At 33.1% G+C, this 19,052-nt stretch overlaps 2 protein-coding genes and 1 pseudogene across 2 annotated transcripts; 1 reads left to right on the top strand and 2 right to left on the bottom strand.

The window, feature by feature from the left end:
- Positions 1-77: 77 nt before the first annotated feature.
- Positions 78-9,417, bottom strand: LOC107028820 (psbP domain-containing protein 5, chloroplastic). The gene is made up of 11 exons (XM_015230031.2): positions 9,260-9,417; positions 9,013-9,170; positions 6,838-6,946; positions 6,190-6,239; positions 5,849-5,916; positions 5,662-5,760; positions 4,916-4,975; positions 4,728-4,790; positions 4,591-4,645; positions 1,455-1,504; positions 78-580 (listed from the first exon to the last, which is right to left on the bottom strand). Exons 1-11 carry the CDS (start codon positions 9,334-9,336, stop codon positions 482-484), a joined length of 888 nt encoding a protein of 295 aa, XP_015085517.1. The 5' UTR covers positions 9,337-9,417; the 3' UTR covers positions 78-481.
- LOC107028821 lies at positions 1,511-4,584 on the bottom strand (annotated as a pseudogene).
- Positions 9,418-14,717: 5,300 nt separating the features above from the next.
- Positions 14,718-19,030, top strand: LOC107026677 (transmembrane protein 18). The gene is made up of 4 exons (XM_015227737.2): positions 14,718-14,962; positions 16,827-16,932; positions 18,280-18,428; positions 18,520-19,030. The coding sequence occupies exons 1-4, from the start codon at positions 14,822-14,824 to the stop codon at positions 18,613-18,615; spliced, it is 492 nt and encodes a 163-aa protein (XP_015083223.1). The 5' UTR covers positions 14,718-14,821; the 3' UTR covers positions 18,616-19,030.
- Positions 19,031-19,052: the final 22 nt, after the last annotated feature.

The raw sequence follows: 19,052 nt of genomic DNA, 5'->3' as shown, positions 1-19,052 counted from the left end.
TTTGTTTTGCTGAAACTAATAGCAGGACTGGCTTTGCCAAAGCAGACTGAAGAAAATTGCATTCAAGCACACAAGAGTTCATTTTTTTCAAAATATACTTTTCATATAAGAGAAACATAACGATTACATAGAATAGGTTTTCCCATCCAAACTGCTACTGCATTCTGCAGAAAATTCAAGCCTGGAGATGATCTATTGTCAAGCAAAGAGACCCTAAAAGAATTTATAGTAATCACTGCACCAAAAATTACAATGTTGTCTCACAAACGTATAGCAGCTGCATTGGCATTTGACACAAAGATCATGTCAATATTGCTTAGCACACGTCTGGTTGCAAGTTCGAACTCAGCTTGATACTATTTTCCTTATCAAATAAAAAAGAATTGCAATGTTGTTGCTCATTTGCTAACCATACTTGGATCTCTGACTCCTTGCTATCTGGAGACAAAATGTTAATCCTAAACCACACCTTGAAATGCAATCACCAAAACCTCCACGGATCCTTGTACGGAGGGACATAGCTTTCCGTAGGAGGAAGAAGTCGGAAAGATGCCACGGTCTTTTCCAAGGAGGGTCCCATCTGCAGAATAAGAACTATGTAATGAATTTCACAGCATAGCATAAATATCGGAGGGGGTCAGAGGGGCGGAAAAGAAAAAGGTGAGAGGAGTTTTCTAAGATGGGATTTTAGTTGTTGCATATAGCAAAACCTTGTCATGCCAAAAGTGTGCAGTGAAAAAGATATGTAGAATTTTAATTCAGAGGTCAGAATCCATTGCCTTCTCTTTGAGTGTGTGTTAACAAATAAACTTTGAGCCTACACATCCCCAAATGTTAGCTCACGAGGAAAGAAATGTCCAAGACTATATATAAGGAGATCACAACTCATTCATTCAACCAATGGGAGATCGACACTCCCTCACACACCCAGGACCGGACAACTCGAGCATGAATAATATAACACAGGGGTCCAATGTTGAGAAACACCAGCAAGGATAATAGACTCAATGTGGTTTGGCCCTTGCCCAGAGCATATTAGGAGTTCAGTGCACTGAAGTGCTGTCTTTATGATAGAATCTTGTGCCTCCATGTAAAAAAAAAAAAACTTATGCATCAATGTTGTTTAAAGAAACAATAAACTGATCCTGTAAAACAAGAAGGCTTCAGTGATGTAGATCATCACAACTAGAAAAATGCCTTTCATTGGATCTTGTAAGGGAACGTACAAACAATATCTATAGATTGCACTGTGCCCTTGATGACTCAAACATTGTGGTCTAATCACCAGCTGAACTTCTTATATTTCTTCAGCATTTTCAATGATATACAGAAAGGAGCAAATATCTGTAATGCTAGATGTTGGAGTAATGTACAATTAAGTAATATAACCATTATATGATATTATAAGTTCTTGATAAATTTCTAAAGGAAAATCACAAGATAGAACCACTTACTTTTTCCCATTGCTTGCCAAGAGTGGAAGCACTAAGAGTATACAAATAACCTGAAATGAAAAGCATTCTCCAATAAGCTAACCAGCAAACCTACTGAAATGTCTATCAATATAAGCTTGTCAGTTGTCAGGTTACTATGTCAATATATGAATATGCTGATGCGCCCCCAGAACATGGTTCAAGAGGCAAAGGTTGAGAGACTTGTAACATAGGTCAAGGTTCGATGCCTGCATCATCCGAACTAAGCCCAGAATTTAACTGGAGAAGGGTAGAGGAGCGGACCCATTATTACAAGTTTTGAAGGCTTCAATTGGTTCTAAGGGTTGGGCCCAGACCGATTTCTCAGTCATCAAGAAAAAATGATGATGCAATTACTAAGACGCATCTTCTAATTACTACGTCAATGTCTTATGTAGGAATATGCTGATGCAATTACTAAAGCACATCACTTTGGTTAAAGGTGCAACATACCTTGAATTTATTACATACATTTATATTTCTGAACTATTCAAAAAGACTTGTTAGCTTTATCAATTGTTTATTAGACAAAGTAAATATAGAAAACCGTTTTAAGACCAGAATGACAACATATTCTTAATTTTTTTAATTCAAGATATAAGATATGCACCTCATAAATTCATGTGTTAGCAGAAATATGTACACCCAAAAGATTGGTCATTGTCCTCAATATGTTTTTACATAGGATTCTTTTGTTCTTGGCCAAAGACCAAAAATCTGTAAATGTTAAAGTAAGAATAGTCTGTATAATGCAATGAAGTCATAACTACCCTCGTACCAACCCAACAATATATGCTTGAGGAATAATGAACAGTCATGTCCAAGAAGCCAGATCAAACCAGAAAATAAACACCTTTTGTATGCCACCTTTTAAAACCCTTCTTGACTATCAACTGAAAATCTTAAAGGATTGTTTGGTTACAAAGATAAGTGATTACAATCCCAGGATAAAATCTGGAATTAATTTATCCCGCATTTGGTAGAACTTCTTGACTATCAACTGAAAATCTTAAAGGGTTGTTTGGTTACAAAGATAAGTGATTACAATCCCAGGATAAAATCTAGAATTAATTTATCCCGCATTTGGTAGAACTTCTAATTCCGGGATTGTTTATACCACAATTGTGATATTATTTATATCCCACTCTATGTGGGATAACATCCCCAAATCAGTAACAATCCCGGGATAAAATAACAAAAGGACACATTTGCCCATCTCCAAACTGTTCTTCCAAAGTCTGTTAAGAAAACCAAGATTAAAATTGGAAATAAAAGTTTATCCAAGTTGATATTGTTCATACCAAACAATAACAGCAACATACTCAGCTCAAGTGAAGCAAAACAAAGTAGTATGAAAAGGAAAAGTGGCAGTGAAGAAAACATGGCAACTAATAAAACTCAAGACACTGAAAATGTAAAATGAAAGAGAGGCATTAACAGTAAGCTAGATACAGTTGAATGAATAATTCCAATTCCTCTATTCACCAAAGAACAGCCCCCAAATAGCCGAGCATTCAAAAATAGAGTGTAGTTGCAAGATGCCAGCAGCCACACAACAGAAAATGAAAAATAAAAACCTTATATAGCATTGTTTTAGAATTGCAACTACTCAAGCTAATCATCAAGGGTATCGCAATCATCTGCATCTGAAGATTGAGACAAGCATCCTTTTGCTTCATGTATCCTGTTTTCCCCTGTATCTTCATCTGATATGGAACCAAGCAGTTGATCTTGGTTGTCCAGCCGATTCTCTAGCCTACACAAAACCTGGGCAGCTTCGGCCTTAGCTGACAGAGCTTCCTTGACCCTAATGTCGGCATTAAACCTGGCCATAACGGCGGCATTGCGGATAGACTCAGAAGCAATGGTAGCAGCAGCGACCAACTGTTTAGACAAATGGGGGTTGGTTTCAACGGTGTTATTAGCATGATTGGGAGTAACATAGAAGAAAGTGAAATTAGGGTCAGAACAACGAGGGCACACATAACCAGGGGAGGAGGAAGCAACATCAGGGACGCAAGAGAGGTGTGAGATAGAGGGGCATTTTAAGCATAGAAAACGGAGGTGAGGCAGAGGAGGCTTGTGGAGGAAGACATCGAAACAGATGGGACAGAAGGAACCAGGGTGGGTGTCCAGTACACAGGCATAGCAAAGATGGCGGAGGGGAGAAGATGGAGGGAAAAGGCGCAAGTGGCGGAACAAACCGCACATTTGCGGAAGGAAACACCATCAGATGGCTGCTTCTCCTCCTGGTGCAGCATCAGAACATCTATCCCTATGGCCTATAGGGATCTCACATTTATTTATACTGATAAATTTAGTTAACTTGTTGAGATTCTAAGTATCCAGCCCCCTCTTTGCTCTCTTATGTTCTCTGTATGCATTCATGACTGATCAAAATAGATACATATTTCCTTTTTTACTTAGAAATTCTGAAATATCGCACAAATTTGTTCCTATTATCTGCACCAATCACTTCTCGTCTCGCTACCTATCTTGTTCCCTATTGTAGATTCTATCAATAAAAGTATATTCACTAGGAATCCCGACATTATTCAATCCTCATATTATAGTCCCAGTATAACTTGCTTACAAACCAAACCAAAAGGAATAGATTTTTAGTACCCATTGTTCCCTTTTATGTGACACTCTTTTTTACATTCTCCTTTTAGTATGTTTCTAGAAGAATGGCACTTTTATATATCTAGAAACAATTTAACTTTCGACTTCTTAGATTACCCTTAATAACATGATTTATGCCATGCAATGTATAAGACCACAAGTCAGATGTATGTCTTTCGTTCTTTCATGAACTCCGCCAAGTCAAATAGGTTTACATGAAATAAAACGGAGGGAGTACTCTAAATCATGACTAAGAAGTCAGTACATAAGATGAACTTTTCCACCTGAAGAATGCTAAGCTAATGAAACAATTATTTCATAAAAATTGCATTAACTAGCTAAAGGAGAAACTAGCAAGTTTATGATTTTAAATACCATAGTTACATCCCAAAAGGAAAAAGTACCTCCTATTAACAAAATACACTTCTATTTTCACCAAAAAATTATGTGTGCAAAAAGTAAAATAAGATAATCACTAACTAAAAGTCAATTTTACCATCTCGTTCAGCTGTTGAAGCAACATAGTGGCGGAAAAGATTCGGTTCTAGAGCCTGCATATTACAACATGAAATATGAGAATTGTAGAAAATCATTTAGGATTAGATTTTTTAAAATTAAAGTCAGGAAACTTACTGCTGCTTTCGTTGGTGATTTCCGAACAAGGTATTCATAGTACCAATAGGACTCACCATCAATCTAATTTGTTATAAAAGAGAACAGTTGACTGAGTGCATGTCGAACACAAAGTAGGCCCAAGAACTCATAAATGATAATTCATGAAAATGTATAACACAGTTACACATAAGTGAAAAGATACTCACTTCAGAAGCATGTGCATCAAGAAGTGAACTTTCTGCCAATCGCTGTGTTGAGGTTACACGCTGTAGAAACATATGAAAATGTTACCTCACACAGATATCATGATGGATTTATCTTGAAAGTCATGCAAAAGAAAAGGATAAAGAATGGGCTGTGCATTTCAGGAAGTTTTATAAGGCAGTCGGTGGAAGAATATATGCAATGAATAATTATCCAACCAATGTGCCATCTGCATAAGAGTTTATGTAACCAAATCTCTCACGAGAAATTTTGTGATGCATGAACAACTTATTTGGTTTCGCTAGGTTATCAGTTCAAAATTGCTACTCCCTCCCGTCCCAATTTTTATGAGTTAGTTTGACTTGGCACCGAGTTGAAGAAAGAAAGAAATACTTTTGAAACATGTGGTCTAAAATAAGTGATAGATGTTTGTGTGGCTATAAATCATTTCATTAAGGGTAAAGTGGACATTTTAAAGTTAAATTGTTACTAACCGTAGAAATGTGTATAAATTGTGACAGAGGGAGTATCATTTATTCTCAAACCGAACAATCTGTAAGTTACATATTGTATTGGCAAAGAAGAAGAAGCTGTAAATCTGATAAACTAGTAAAGCATATTCTAACAAACAGCTGGGGGTTGATATGCAAACCAAAAACCACATCATGTACGTGCTAGACTCAATTATGTATTTGCTACCTCTAGAGACATAGAGTCAAATTTGGAGAAGGAATATAGAGTAAATTACCAAAGCAGATTTATCAGACAAAACAGAATCAGCAACATCCTTTGCACTCCATGTACTTTTCTCCTTTGATTTCAAGAACTGTGAGTTGGGAGGACCTATCTGAACAAACATATTGCATGAAGTCTCAAGGAAAGAACGGAAACATGGTCTAAATTAGCAAGAATCAATTCAGGAGAAGACCAATTACCGAAACAGAAATGATGAGATTATCAATGATGTCAACTCGTTCAGACACAATGCGAAGGCGTGCATCAGCTGCATGATATGTCAACATATGGAAAAAAAACATTAAATCAAAGATAAAAAACATATTTTTAAAGGTTGTGACTCGGGTGTTCTTTTTTGGGATAACTGAAGTATGTATAAGTAGACTATAATAGGGCAGTGGTGCTCACAGACACTTGCCGCATGGTTAGGTCTTTTACCTAGTTCAGTGACTTCCCTAACATCCAACCAGAATACCAAATAATTATAGTATATTTTTAGTATCTCCTTTTTTGAAACGGGAGACAAGCTACACCGACTTACGTGATAGTGGCGCAGCCGATGAATACCGCTCCGATTTTCTGGTTTCCACCCTTCAAATAGATAAAAGAGTGAGGTTCCTACAATTAAGGATGCAGTGCATGAAAATAGAGGTTTTCTTTCAAATGGTGAAAATTATGAGGACAGGTAATTTGCATAATATTAAATAAAACCACAAGAACAAACAAATCCAAATGGTTGTTAAGTGAGCTGCATATACTGTGTCCATCGAAAACGTACTATACAGAACAGAAGTGGATTTGGACATCAAATGGATACAGATTTTTTTGGCAAGTGAAAAAAAGAACTGGAAGTAGTCACCTGTGTGATGCGATCTTTAAATCTGAATTCAGGGATAGGATTTTAGTAGAGTGTATCCCCAAAGTCCTCTGGGACTGTCCAAATGTACAGAAGGATTTGAATGTTTACTTAGCAACTTGTTTTTTCTTCCAAAGTTTGATGACAAATACATTAGAATTTCAAAGGTCTAGGCTTCTTTGGTCTAAAATTATCACGCCCATTGTTTCTGAGTATAAAATTACATAACAAACCAGCAACGCCGGCTAAATGGTTTTCTTTTCTTTTTTCAATTTCAAAGAAACATGACAAATGGAAAGCAGACAAGGACCTAGTAACAAAGCTATTGCTTACCATTTGAAGACGAACTTCTTAGATGGTATTTCAATAGGATACAAGTAGGAATAGGCATTTATGTCATCAACAGATGAACCCATTTTCAACTCTTCTTCAGCAGTAAAACCTGCATATAGACAAGAAAGTCTCTCTTCACTGAACCTAAAAACGATTAGAAAGCTACAATACAATATTACAATATTTTCCCTTGAAACAGGGGTCTCTACATTAAGCTAAGTATATGAATAACAATTCAACTATATTCATACATAAAATCATGCTGCCCCCAACCAACCTATGTAATACACTTCAATCACATATGAATTCAGTTGCCAAAGACATGTATTTAACTATCTACTTAAACTTTTAAGTTTTACCATCCGAAGGTTCCACATTCAACCACGACAATCTATACGACGCAACTACTGAATATACTTCTGGAAAAAGCAGTAGCTACTTCTTTGCAATTCACAGGTATTTGAACTTAGAGGACGAATGGAAGGAAGTACCTAATTGCACCAATTTGAGAGTTCATGGGGCGGACGAGTCCAAAATGTTTTATTGGGCTAACTTGTTTTTACAAATTTAAGACAGTGGGACATAATTTTCAGAAGGACATCTTGTTAAATGATGTGCTTAATCCATATCACTGAGAAAGCAGCAAGAAACCCTCCCCAGCAAGTCCTTTTACTTAGTTTTTAAGTGAAGAAAGACAATATACCCTTCAGCATTACTATTGCTTCACTGTTGCTGTTTAAAAGACTCATCATTCTTCCATTTACCAGAAAAAGAAATTATATATAATTTTATTTGGATATCCAAATAACATCCACACATTCAGCATTGATTTTGAATCAGCTGCAATATTCGTATCATTCCTTCCTCTCTAACACTCCTTCACCTTTCATCTTGATTCATTTTAAGGTAGTCTAATCAAATAGAGCGGGGGTTTTACCCTGTGCGCGGGTTACCTCTCCTATGTGGTTTGTGAGATATCGCATACGAGTGGGGGTTTTACCCTGTGCACACCCAAAGGGTAGCGGCTGCGGCTTTCCCTTGTCATAAAAAAAACAAGGAAATGCCAATGCTACACTTTATCCCTCATTTCCCTTCCTTTTCATCCATACCATCCAAATATAGACTAAAAGCACGAATAATGCATAGGTTTATCTGCAGTAACAAGATTTAGGGTGAAACACTATTTGCTGAGTCTTAATTACATGACTGACTTTCATGCTTAGTCCATCCAGATTTACTTGACCACTTCCTAAATTAAAAAATATATTGTTCTCTCCTTTATCCAGATTATTCTAATAACCATTTTAAGCATGCATGTTTAAGTTATTTCATAAGACTGTCCCTTTATGAAGATAACTTAAGGCTTTTTTCCCTCCAACTGATCAAACAAAAATAAACTAATATAAATGCATACACTTTCAAACATGGTTGACATCTCCTTGACTAACTACTCCACCTTTAACATTTCAAAATAATATACTAGACACTTTAACATGTCACTAATCTTTATCATTTGTCTGACACTATCACTATATTGGGAGTCAACTACTCGTTCCATCCGCTTTTAGTCTTTTACTTGTCCACTATACTAGAAACAGATATCCACTTTTACTTGTCCAATTTGGAAAACTGCGAGATAATTTATCACTTATTATAACTATTAGTCAAAGGGTAATACAGTAAAATTGACATTCCATTTGGTGTTCCTTGAGGGTTATGTGAAGTAACTCAAGTCAGTAGTGGACAAGTAAAAATGGAGAGAGAGTATATATCTTTTGTATGACCTAATCCATTTTACTAGTAAATCTAGCTACCGCCGAAAGGGTTTAACTTATTGGGACAGGGAGAGAGTTCAATAATGTCAATAACTAATAAGTCACTTCAAATGACAATGCTGATATTCATCTTATCACTAACATTACAAAACTGAAACAGCAGCAGAGATCAGGTCAAATAGGCAATGCTGATATTCATCTTATCACTAACATTACAAAACTGAAACAGCAGCAGAGATAAAGTAAAAATAGACAATGATGATATTCATCTTATCACTAACATTAAAATACTGAAACAGCAGCAGGGATAAGGTAAAAATAAATTCACAGAAACAACCCCACCCTCAAATTGAAATTATACTCAAAGACACCCAAAAATGCAAATTTTACAGTTTTTTACCTGAAAATGGGAAAATTAGAGACAGTGAAGAGGAAAGAGCAATGAAGGTCAAGTCCCTTCTGGAAACCCCATATTGGGAAGTGGGTTCTTTGCAAAACTCTGAACATACCCTGAATTTCCCACATTTTTTTTGGTTCCACAGAATCTTGCTCTGCTTTCTACAAGAAACAAAACAAAACAAAAATGAAATCTTTTTGTTAGAGTAAAGAAGAGATAAAGAAAATAGTATGAAAAGAAAGAGGAATACTTTAAGGGAGTTGAAAGGATAGAAGGATTAGATGAAGAAGGCAATGGAGGAGATGAGAGAAGAGCTGTTGCTGCCATGGTTAGACTCTTTTTTGGATTTGGCTCATATCCTCATATCCAAAAAAATAAATCAAAGTGATGTTTTCATACTGAATTTGAGTTTAATAATAGAATATAAATTTGATCTTTTGTTTAGTTGATGATATTCCACTTTTTCTTTTATTTAATATTTTCTTAAATCTAAAAAGAAAAAAATGGGTTTATTTTTTGTATTTGATATAAGTAGAATTTAGACATTATCTTATAAGATTTTGAGCATAATCTAAAGTCTAGACATACTATTTCCTCCGTCTCAAAAAAAAAATCCTATTTTCTTTTTAATTTGTTTCAAAAAAATGACATTTTCTTTGTTGACTACACTCTAACTTTATCTTTCCACATGGCATGTTTAAAACCACAAAATTAAAGGGCATTTTGATACATTTAACATAACTTTAATTTAAAAATACAAGATTAAAAAATTTTCTTTCTTTTCTTTAATTTCGTTTTAAGTCAAATAAAATCGTCCTTTTTTAAACGGAGGAAGTATGATATAAATGTGAAGAATAATGAGTGAGAGAGAGTGTAAGTATAAGGACGAAATAAATGTAAAATGTTAGTTAAATTTATTTTCTCTAGTTCTATTAGAAAAATTATTTATGTCATTTCTAACATAACTATTCAAATAAAATAAAATATTTACCGCTGGTACAAATCTATAAAATTACCTTTTACTACCGTATGTATTTTTATAAATATTATTTTTTTAAATAAGTATGTGCATAATATTTGTTTAGATAATATTCTTGAATGTATATTTTTTTTATCTTTTGTATATTTTACGTAAATGCCTTTGATATTTTTCTTTCACAAAATCGCAACTTAAAAGACATCTCATTAATTAAGCATTGAAGGATCTAATAGTGACACCGAAATACTTGATATTGAATATTAAAGTTTGATTTGTTTCTTTTTGAAATGTTGATTATTCATAATTAGAATTCAAATATGCATGATTTAAAATGATAATTTAGTGTAGTCTACGTCAAGATTGTGATGGATTTATAATAATTATGATCAATTTAATTACCTTGAGTAAAGGGGGAAAAAATATCAAGGTAAAGACATATGATCAAACATGAGAAAAAGATATTTATTCAAGTTGCTATAACACAGAAAAATTGTAATTTAAATGTGAGATGATTAGTTTGTTTCTATTAGAATTGATATTTAATTTGAGATAATTATTTTAGTCGAGTAAATTTTAATAAATTTATTGTTTTACTTGTAAGTTAAGAACTTTGAAAATGAATAGAGTTTTAGATATCTATTCTTGCAATTATGCGACTCCATTTATACCGCTAGAAATCTTGCATTGTATTATTATTATTATTTTGGAGAATTTCTTTTGATAATAATTTTTTAAAGTAAGAAGAACAAGATAACAATATGTCAATATCTAAGCTTGTTTTTAAGATTTTATATCGCCGGCCCCAACTTATTTGGATTAAAGCATAGTTATGGCTATGGTTATAGTATGTAATTACAAAAAATTAATGCAATTATCAACCAAGAAGTAAGTAACATCTGAATGTTCACAAGGGATATAGCAAATCAAAATTTTGACACATAACATATTTAAATCTCACAACATAATTTTGTGAGCACTTGAACACACAAATATCAAAAATTATTATAAAAAGACCTTATTTTCCTAACAATCACGAAGAAAAGGGCATGTTTCTAATATAGTTTTCAAAAATATAATCTTTTGGAGTTGTATCAAAGTTTACAGTTCGCAAATTTAATTGAATTGAAAGAATCAAAAAGAAAGAGTTATTTCTTCTTTATCAAAATTTAAAAACTTTATCAAAAAAATGAGTTATCACTACAGCAAAAATGATTTCATGATAATTAATAACTTAATTATCGTTAAATATGTATTTTCAGAGGCATTTAATACTCTGTATAAATGTCCCTTAAGTCTATAGAAACATTGAATTAAATAGCAATTAATTAATGTCGGTAAATGTTGTAGCACTCTTTGTGAATGTGCATATTTATTGCGGATAAAAAATTTTTTTGTTATAGTGTATATTAGACATTTGTTAGTTTCACCGAAACTTAATATCTTATTCGGCTCAAAAATAAGAGAAGAAGAAATATGAATAATTAGTTGACTTGCAATAAAAAATGCTATACAAATATTTTTAAGAAATAGTGCAATGACATACAAAATGTTTGTACCTTAAAAAATAATCAATATAATATACTAATTGTGGCAAGCAAGAGAGCAACAATTTTGATTCTTTTTAACAAACTTTATTATTGAATCCGTATTAGTTATCAAATATTTGTTGTTGACTGCTATCAAGTATAGCACAACCCACAAGCAATTTTCTCAAAAAGTATATGAAGAGAACATGTTGAAAGCAACAAATAGAGAAGATAAATTTTCAATCTTCCTTACTTGAATTTTGAACATAATTCAAAAAAAAAGTCACCAAGATAGCAAAAAGAAGTCGCAATAGATACATGCATCACTATGATTTAAAGTAAAAAGTGAAATAGGAGGAAGAAAAGTTTGAGAAAGCTTAATTAATGTATTTGAATTCGAAAAAAATAGAAATAATTACAATAGAAATAAAAGATTTGTTAACTAAAGAACCAAATATAATGAATTCAATCATTAACAATTTAGCAGTGTATCGTTGTGCACTAAGAAGTCCAAGAGTAGTAATGTAGCATTCCAATTGAAATCAATTTCCTTTGTTTATACGAAGAAGCCTGTAGAAAGGGACAAAAGAGAAATCAATTTTCAGTCATCCCTGCTGAAATTTTAACATAGTTAAAAAAAAGATTATCACATTAGAAAAAAGAAATTATCATAGTTAGATTAATCACTATGACTTATAGTAAAGTTTAAGCTACATAAAAACATTCAAGAATGAAACAAACTTCATAAAAAAACTCAATTAATGTATTTGAATTTGACTACCCTGTAGTGGGGAAAAAACCTACAAATTATAGTGACAATAAATTCCTTTATTTATAGAAAACATAGGGTAGTGTGAACAAATATTTATCGTATCTTATTGGAAAGGTCACAGCTCTTTGAAAAAGTTACAACCCTTTAAAAAGGTCACAACTTTTCATAAAAGTACGAGTTTTTCACAAAAATCACAACTCTTCAAAAAAGTTACAATTTTTCATAATTGCAACAACTTTTCAAAAATTCACAACTTTTCATGAAAATGAAAGGGTAATTTTGAAAATAAATAAATTTAAAAGAAAATTCTGATTTCTGATGGCGCCACGTAGGCTGGACTATGGTTTTTTTTAATATAAATATATGGTTTTTAAAAATATTAATTTATACTTAATATTGACAAACTTCAAATAAAACATTGTCTCCTCTCCTTCTTGGCTTTTGAAAATAGGGTTTTGGATTTTATTTTTTTTTCAAATTTCAAAAACAATTTGAAGTTGTATTTGAAATTTTTCGTAATTAAGCATTAATTCTCAAATAAAATGCGGAAAAATATGAAAAAGTGAATAATTTCCATGACAATGAGCTAGAAAATTTGAAAATTTCATTAATTGGACTAAAAGTGTAGTACTTTTTTTATAACTAAGAATGAAAGATTATATATATACGAATGAAAGATTAAATATATACGAACGAATCCTACAAAATTGTTTGAATTAAGAAAACTCAATATCTCAACCTTTAAGGGGTCCTTTGGTTTTAACAAGAATATTAGAGGATTACAATTTGGAATTAAAATCAGAAATATAACCTGAATAATTTATTTCATATTTTATATATATAAAAAAAAGTTTAAAATATTAATATAAAAATAATATCGTTATAACTACTATCTCTAATTTAACATAAAATAAATTTAATTCAAAATTTAAATAGGGACAACTTACCTAGTTCCTTAAAACAAACTATTACAAAGGTGAAATCAATAACGGTATGTAAAGTTAACCTTTATATGGAGAAACTATTCTAAGTGAGTTTGTTTAAAATTGATAATTCGAATCAAAATAATGTTATTGATTTATTAGTATTGGATTATTGGTTTAACGCTTATAATAATGGTTTTGATTTTTTTTATCAGGTTATCAGCTCTTAACAGTTTGAGATTTTTTTCTTGACGAGTTAACCGATAATAAATTAAAGGGAACAGGGTCTGATATACCCCTCAACTTTGTCATTTAGAGCTGATATACCCCTTGTTATGAAAGTGGCTCATATATACCCCTACTTGTAAACAAATGGCTCACATATACCCTTTTTCTCTAACGGAAATGGAAAAAAAAAATTTAATCTAAATTTTTATTATTTTTTTCTAAAAAATATAATCCCATATGAATAAATTTAATCCTCGTCAAACATATTTTTTTGGCTTTTTTTTTGTTTCACTGACTAATTTATAATTATTATTTTGATAATCAAATTTATTTATGTTTCACTAATATTCTTGTAAAACTTATTGTAGATGATCAAATTTTTTCTTCGAATCCAAAATTAAATTACAATACACACATAAAAAAATAGTTTAATTTTTTATTCTTTAAACTAAGAAATGAAAGAAAAAAATAAAATAAGATAAGAAATTCAAATAATTATAATAAAAGAAGTCAAAAAATAATTTATGTATGAAAAAAATTAAAATATACCTTGAACTTTGATAGAAGAATCATATATACCCCTAAATAAAATTTTTTTAAAAATTAGAAGTAATAAATATAAATTTAAAATTAATTTTTTAAAATCCGTTAAAATGAAGGGTATATGTGAACCATTTTGTAACGGCAGGGGTATATGTGAGCCGTTTGTATAACGGTAAGGGCATATATGAGCCACTTTCATAACGAGGGGTATATCAGCTCCAAATGACAAAGTTGAAGGGTATATGAGACCCTTTTCCCTAAATTAAATAATTATATTTATATCATATAAAGTCCTTGACTTAAAGTGTGATTTCCTACTTTTATTTTTTGTTGTCTCAAACACTTGGTTATTTTAAAATGTAAAAATATTTATTTTTGAGCAAGATGTAACTTGTGAACTCATGTGCATGATTCATTTGGTTTATCACCTTGTTTCTAAGTGATTTTCAATATTTTTTTTATTTGTTAAATCGATAACCAAATCGATAACGGTAAAAAATCCGATAAATCAATATCTGATAAGCCAATATCTTAATGGTTTTGCATCTCTACAAACCGATAACCAATAAACCAAACTGATAAACTTCAAAACCAAACCGAACCGACCGATACACAACCCTAGTTCTAAGGGGTAATAAAGTATAATAAAATAAGATATGGGGTTAATTTAACACTTCCAAAATTGGAGGGGGTGATTTAGCAATAAAAGAGAAAGCTCCACACAATTGTAAAAGGAAGTGTAGAATACTGTTAAGCAGCAGAGCTAGTGTCAAGATTTGCGGAAGATAGAGAGGCGTCACTTTCTTGATCTCAAAGCAGTAAAGAATTTTGTGAGGCGAAAATGGAGGAATTAAGCAGTGCTTTGAATTCCCATATGGACCAAATGGCAGATCTTGTGGAGAAATTCTCTGCAGAGATGAGGTCGAGTCTTAGACCAGCATATGACAACTTCATAGGATTCTTCCACGCCATTGACTGGACGGTATTGTCAATTCTATCTTCTTTTTCCCCCTTTCTCCCAGCTTCTACAAAAGCTAGGAACTTGGTAAAAATCAGATTTTGTTAGGACCCTGTTATTATTTTTGTGAAATTTTTTAACTTTAACTTATCTTGTTGTGCCTTGTTCTCTGTTTCTACATTTTTTTGTGTTGTCCGGTATTGATTTTTATAGCAATGTCTGTTGTATGTCATTGTGGTGTTGTTCTTATCTTTGTTTGTTTGTTTGTTTGTTTGTGTTGTGTTGTGTTGAACTTAAATGGTTAGTGAGGATTCATATCCCATGTTAGGGATTGAGGCTTAGTAGTTGTTGTTATGTTTGGGGTAGCTGGAGAAGGAAGGCGTGTGTGTGTGTTGAGTTAACCATTGAAACACGGGTTAGTGAGGATTCATATCCCATCTTTTCTGTGGTTGATGCTTCACAGTTGTTTTTTTGTTTTGGGAGCGGTGGGCGTGGGCGGATGGCCTTTTAATAGGGAAAACGGAAGGTCAGGCCAATTATCTAATTGCAGAACATATGATAACATTGAAATGTTGTACATTCTAATATTCATGTCTTGTAGAAATAAATAAACTTTGGTAGATAACCATATTTTCTAAGAACTAAATGATGTAGTCTTATATGTGGGAAATTTTCCGCAGGCTTATCCTGCTCTGCTTTGGACTTGGTTCATGTACTGTTTTGCATTTTTTCTGTAAAGTTTCTGCTGTTATCGTACATGATTCCTCTTGGGGCAAGGGAGGGATAGCCTAGTGGAATTGGAAATTTCCATCTACTTCCAACCATGAGAGTCACCAAAAGAACTAAATGGGGAAGCCACTCTTGCCAGAGGTTTTGTGGGTGGAGTTTATTGTATCACAGTTCACGTAAAAACATTAAGGCGATTTCTTCCTTCTCTTAAAGCCTAGTGTCGTTTTTTACTTTTAAGTAGTACGTTTCAGCAGAACATTTAGCTCACCACTTATAAATACATTAGGAACGATTCAATCAAATTGGATCAGTGTTAGAAGGACACCAACTAAGGAGCCTTATCAGTTGAAGAGAGGTAGAACTCTCCCATCCTCTTAAAATTGTGTATTGAAATAAAACATCTTTCTAAATTCCACTTTTCTTTCTTTAATTATGAGAGGATTATCTATAGTTGGTGTAGAATATTAAAAATCCCATCATATGTGATTGCCGTAGTTTAAAGATTTTTCTTGGATAAAGGCCAGGCTACGCAAATTGTTGGCAAGGTGTGCTGTGTTAATGCTAGGGGAAAACCTTCTAAAGAAAATTCTTTGGTTGTTGGTTCAATTGTAATTTGCTTAAGTAGTATTTTGCTACCTCGGTACTACAGTCACTCAGGGTTGGTTATATGTTCCTTTCTCTCCGTAACAATCCTGTTATCTCTTCCTCTGATATATGATCCTTAGTTCCAATCATGTTATGCCTCTTTGTTTTCTTTAATTTTACGCACTTTTTGAATTTGCTTTTGGTCCTTCACTTTTGAAACTAAAGATGAGAAAGAGGGTCTAGATCTCTACTTGATCCTTAAGGGAAATGATATCATATGACACGTGGTTGATGCTGCCAGCTGTTTAATGCAATACTAGGAGAATCTTAGAAAGAAGTTAGAGCTCTATGTTAGCATTTGCTTGCTAATTGAAATTGTAATGTTTAAAGGAGATAACGTATTCTCATTCCCTTACCAAAATATATTTGTTATTATTAAAAATTTTGATTAAGAGGTATCATTGGCTAACAAAAGATGTGATTTGAGCTTGTCAAACATGGGAGTTTTGCATTTTCACTAGGACAAATTTATTTCCCTGGTTTGCTTATTAATGACTTTCCTTTCTTTATGCAGGAACCTTGGTTGGTAGGTCTTCTTTCATTTCACGCCGTGTTTCTTCTAGTATGTATCGTGTCTCGGAAGAACATCAATTTCCAGATGTTTTTGTTCCTTTTTGCATGTAAGTTCACCGCTGTTTACAGTTACCCAGTTTCTGATATTTCTTGATTTTTCATGAAGTGAAGTGTTGTATTAAATTGGCATCAGGAGATGCAAAGTAAGTACACAATAAATCATGTTCAAACTCCTAATATAACAACTTCCTCTACTAGACCAGGGAGTTTAACCAGAAAGCAAAAGTACGGTTTTTAAACCACAGATAGAGAGCTCATGAAATAAAGGGGAATAACATCATTTACAGGGTGTAAGATTGCTCCAACTGAAGAGGTTCAGTAGGCAAAAGGATTCTAGTCTACTGTAAGGAGTTGAGATGCCATAAGAAAATCTAAAATTCCTCTCTTTCCAAAGACGCCAAAAGATACGTGCTGGGTCTTCTTGATGGTTCTGTCAACTTTCCATAGGCACCAATTTTCAACTGCTGCTTTGATATTCTGGGGTGGGCGCCAATTAATTCAAAAAACTGAAAGGAACATGTTCCAAAGATCTGTGACCACTAAAGAATTAGAATTTAGGAACAAGTGGTTACTGATTCTAGGCTGTTCTGACTCGTGTAGCATGCTGGATATAATTTTCTAGAATTGCAGAAGAGTTCAGGTGATAAACGGCCTAAATAGTTATGCCTGCTCCTGTAACAATTTCTTCCTATAAGTGCTTGCCGCCAAATTGAAAAAGTAGGATAATTTTGTCTCCATGAAGTGAGAAGTGAAAAGGGATAAATATACCCTTCAACTTTGCAATTTAGAGCAAATATACCCCCTTGTTAAACATGTGGTGCATATATACCCCTGCCGTCTAACAAATGATGCATTATTTACCCTTTTCATTAACAAACCTATATTTACTGAATTAAAAAAATTCTAAAGTTGGTTTTCTGATTCCAAAAATGTCACGTACCTTTAAAAAGTTACTTTGTCCATATTTTGCCCCTTTTCCGTTAGAATAATCCTCAGTAGAAAACTTCAAAAGCTCAATGACATAATACAGTTACAGAATAACTTGTCTGAACTTTCTACATGAATTGCTAGGCTTCCCCTTTCACAGTAACACATAGAACTTATGTTTTAGGTAGAAAGCTTAACTTTCGACACTACTCTATTTTGTCTTCATGGTTTTCTATGTTTTTGGTTTAGCAGACTACATATGTCTTAGTTTTCAGATTGAAAAATTAAAGCATAAATTTTCAGGCTGTTGAGTAGCAAATAATTATGTTCCGTATGCTAGTAGCTTTGTGTTGTGAAACTGAAGGGATGACATCTTTCTAGCTTGCATGTTAGAAGTTTGATCGTTTCCGTTGCAGTGTTTTAGAATGTCCCTCTTTCCTCACTTTTTTAGTTACCTTATGATACAGTGGGAGGAGTGTATGGTGCTGAGAGGCTTAATCGTATATTAGCTGCGAACTGGAAAAGTTTTGCGCGCCAGAATTACTTTGATTCACATGGCATTTTTCTTTCCACACTCTGGTCTGGGCCTCTGTTGGTTATTTCGATAATAATCTTGGTGAGTATCTTTGGTCATTCTGCACTCTTTGCTTTCTTCATTTCTATTGTTTTTCACTCACTTATTAGCTTTACACCTTTCTTCTTTGCAGGTTAATACCCTCTTTTCACTATGTTACCTGATTGTCAGGTGGAAAAAAGCAGAACTTAGACACCGGGCAAGACTAGCTAGCAACAAGGAGGATTAACAAACATATTTTCTGCTCTGCTACGACTAAAGCATGGGGGGATGGGGGGAATGTGTCTTATGCGACATCTTACTATTCTCTCCCTACACCAACTGCTGAAGAGAATTCCTTAACACTCGGTTACATAAGGATATATTTCGTGTTAACCTTTTCACTGTTTACATGTGTTTGCATAGGTTGGTTCAAATTATCTTTGAAGAGGTGAAATTAGCATAGCCTTTCTTGCTTTTATACCCCCACCTGAGAAACGTTGCCCAGCTTTCATTTAATCTTGCAATGTTAGATCTTTGAATTTCTTATATCAAGATTAAATTGAGTCTCTCAAAGAAGTCTTGTGTGAAGTATTTGGTCTCTTTATACATTGCCTAGATTATACCATTGAAACTCATCATGGTTCACTCTATGTTACAGACTATACATGTTTCTTCCCATTTTCT

The sequence above is a fragment of the Solanum pennellii genome, chromosome 8, assembly GCF_001406875.1.
Source record: "Solanum pennellii chromosome 8, SPENNV200".
NCBI lineage: Eukaryota > Viridiplantae > Streptophyta > Magnoliopsida > Solanales > Solanaceae > Solanum > Solanum pennellii.
The sequence above is the reverse complement of the archived record's forward strand: the minus strand, read 5'-3'. Positions and strand labels throughout refer to the sequence as shown.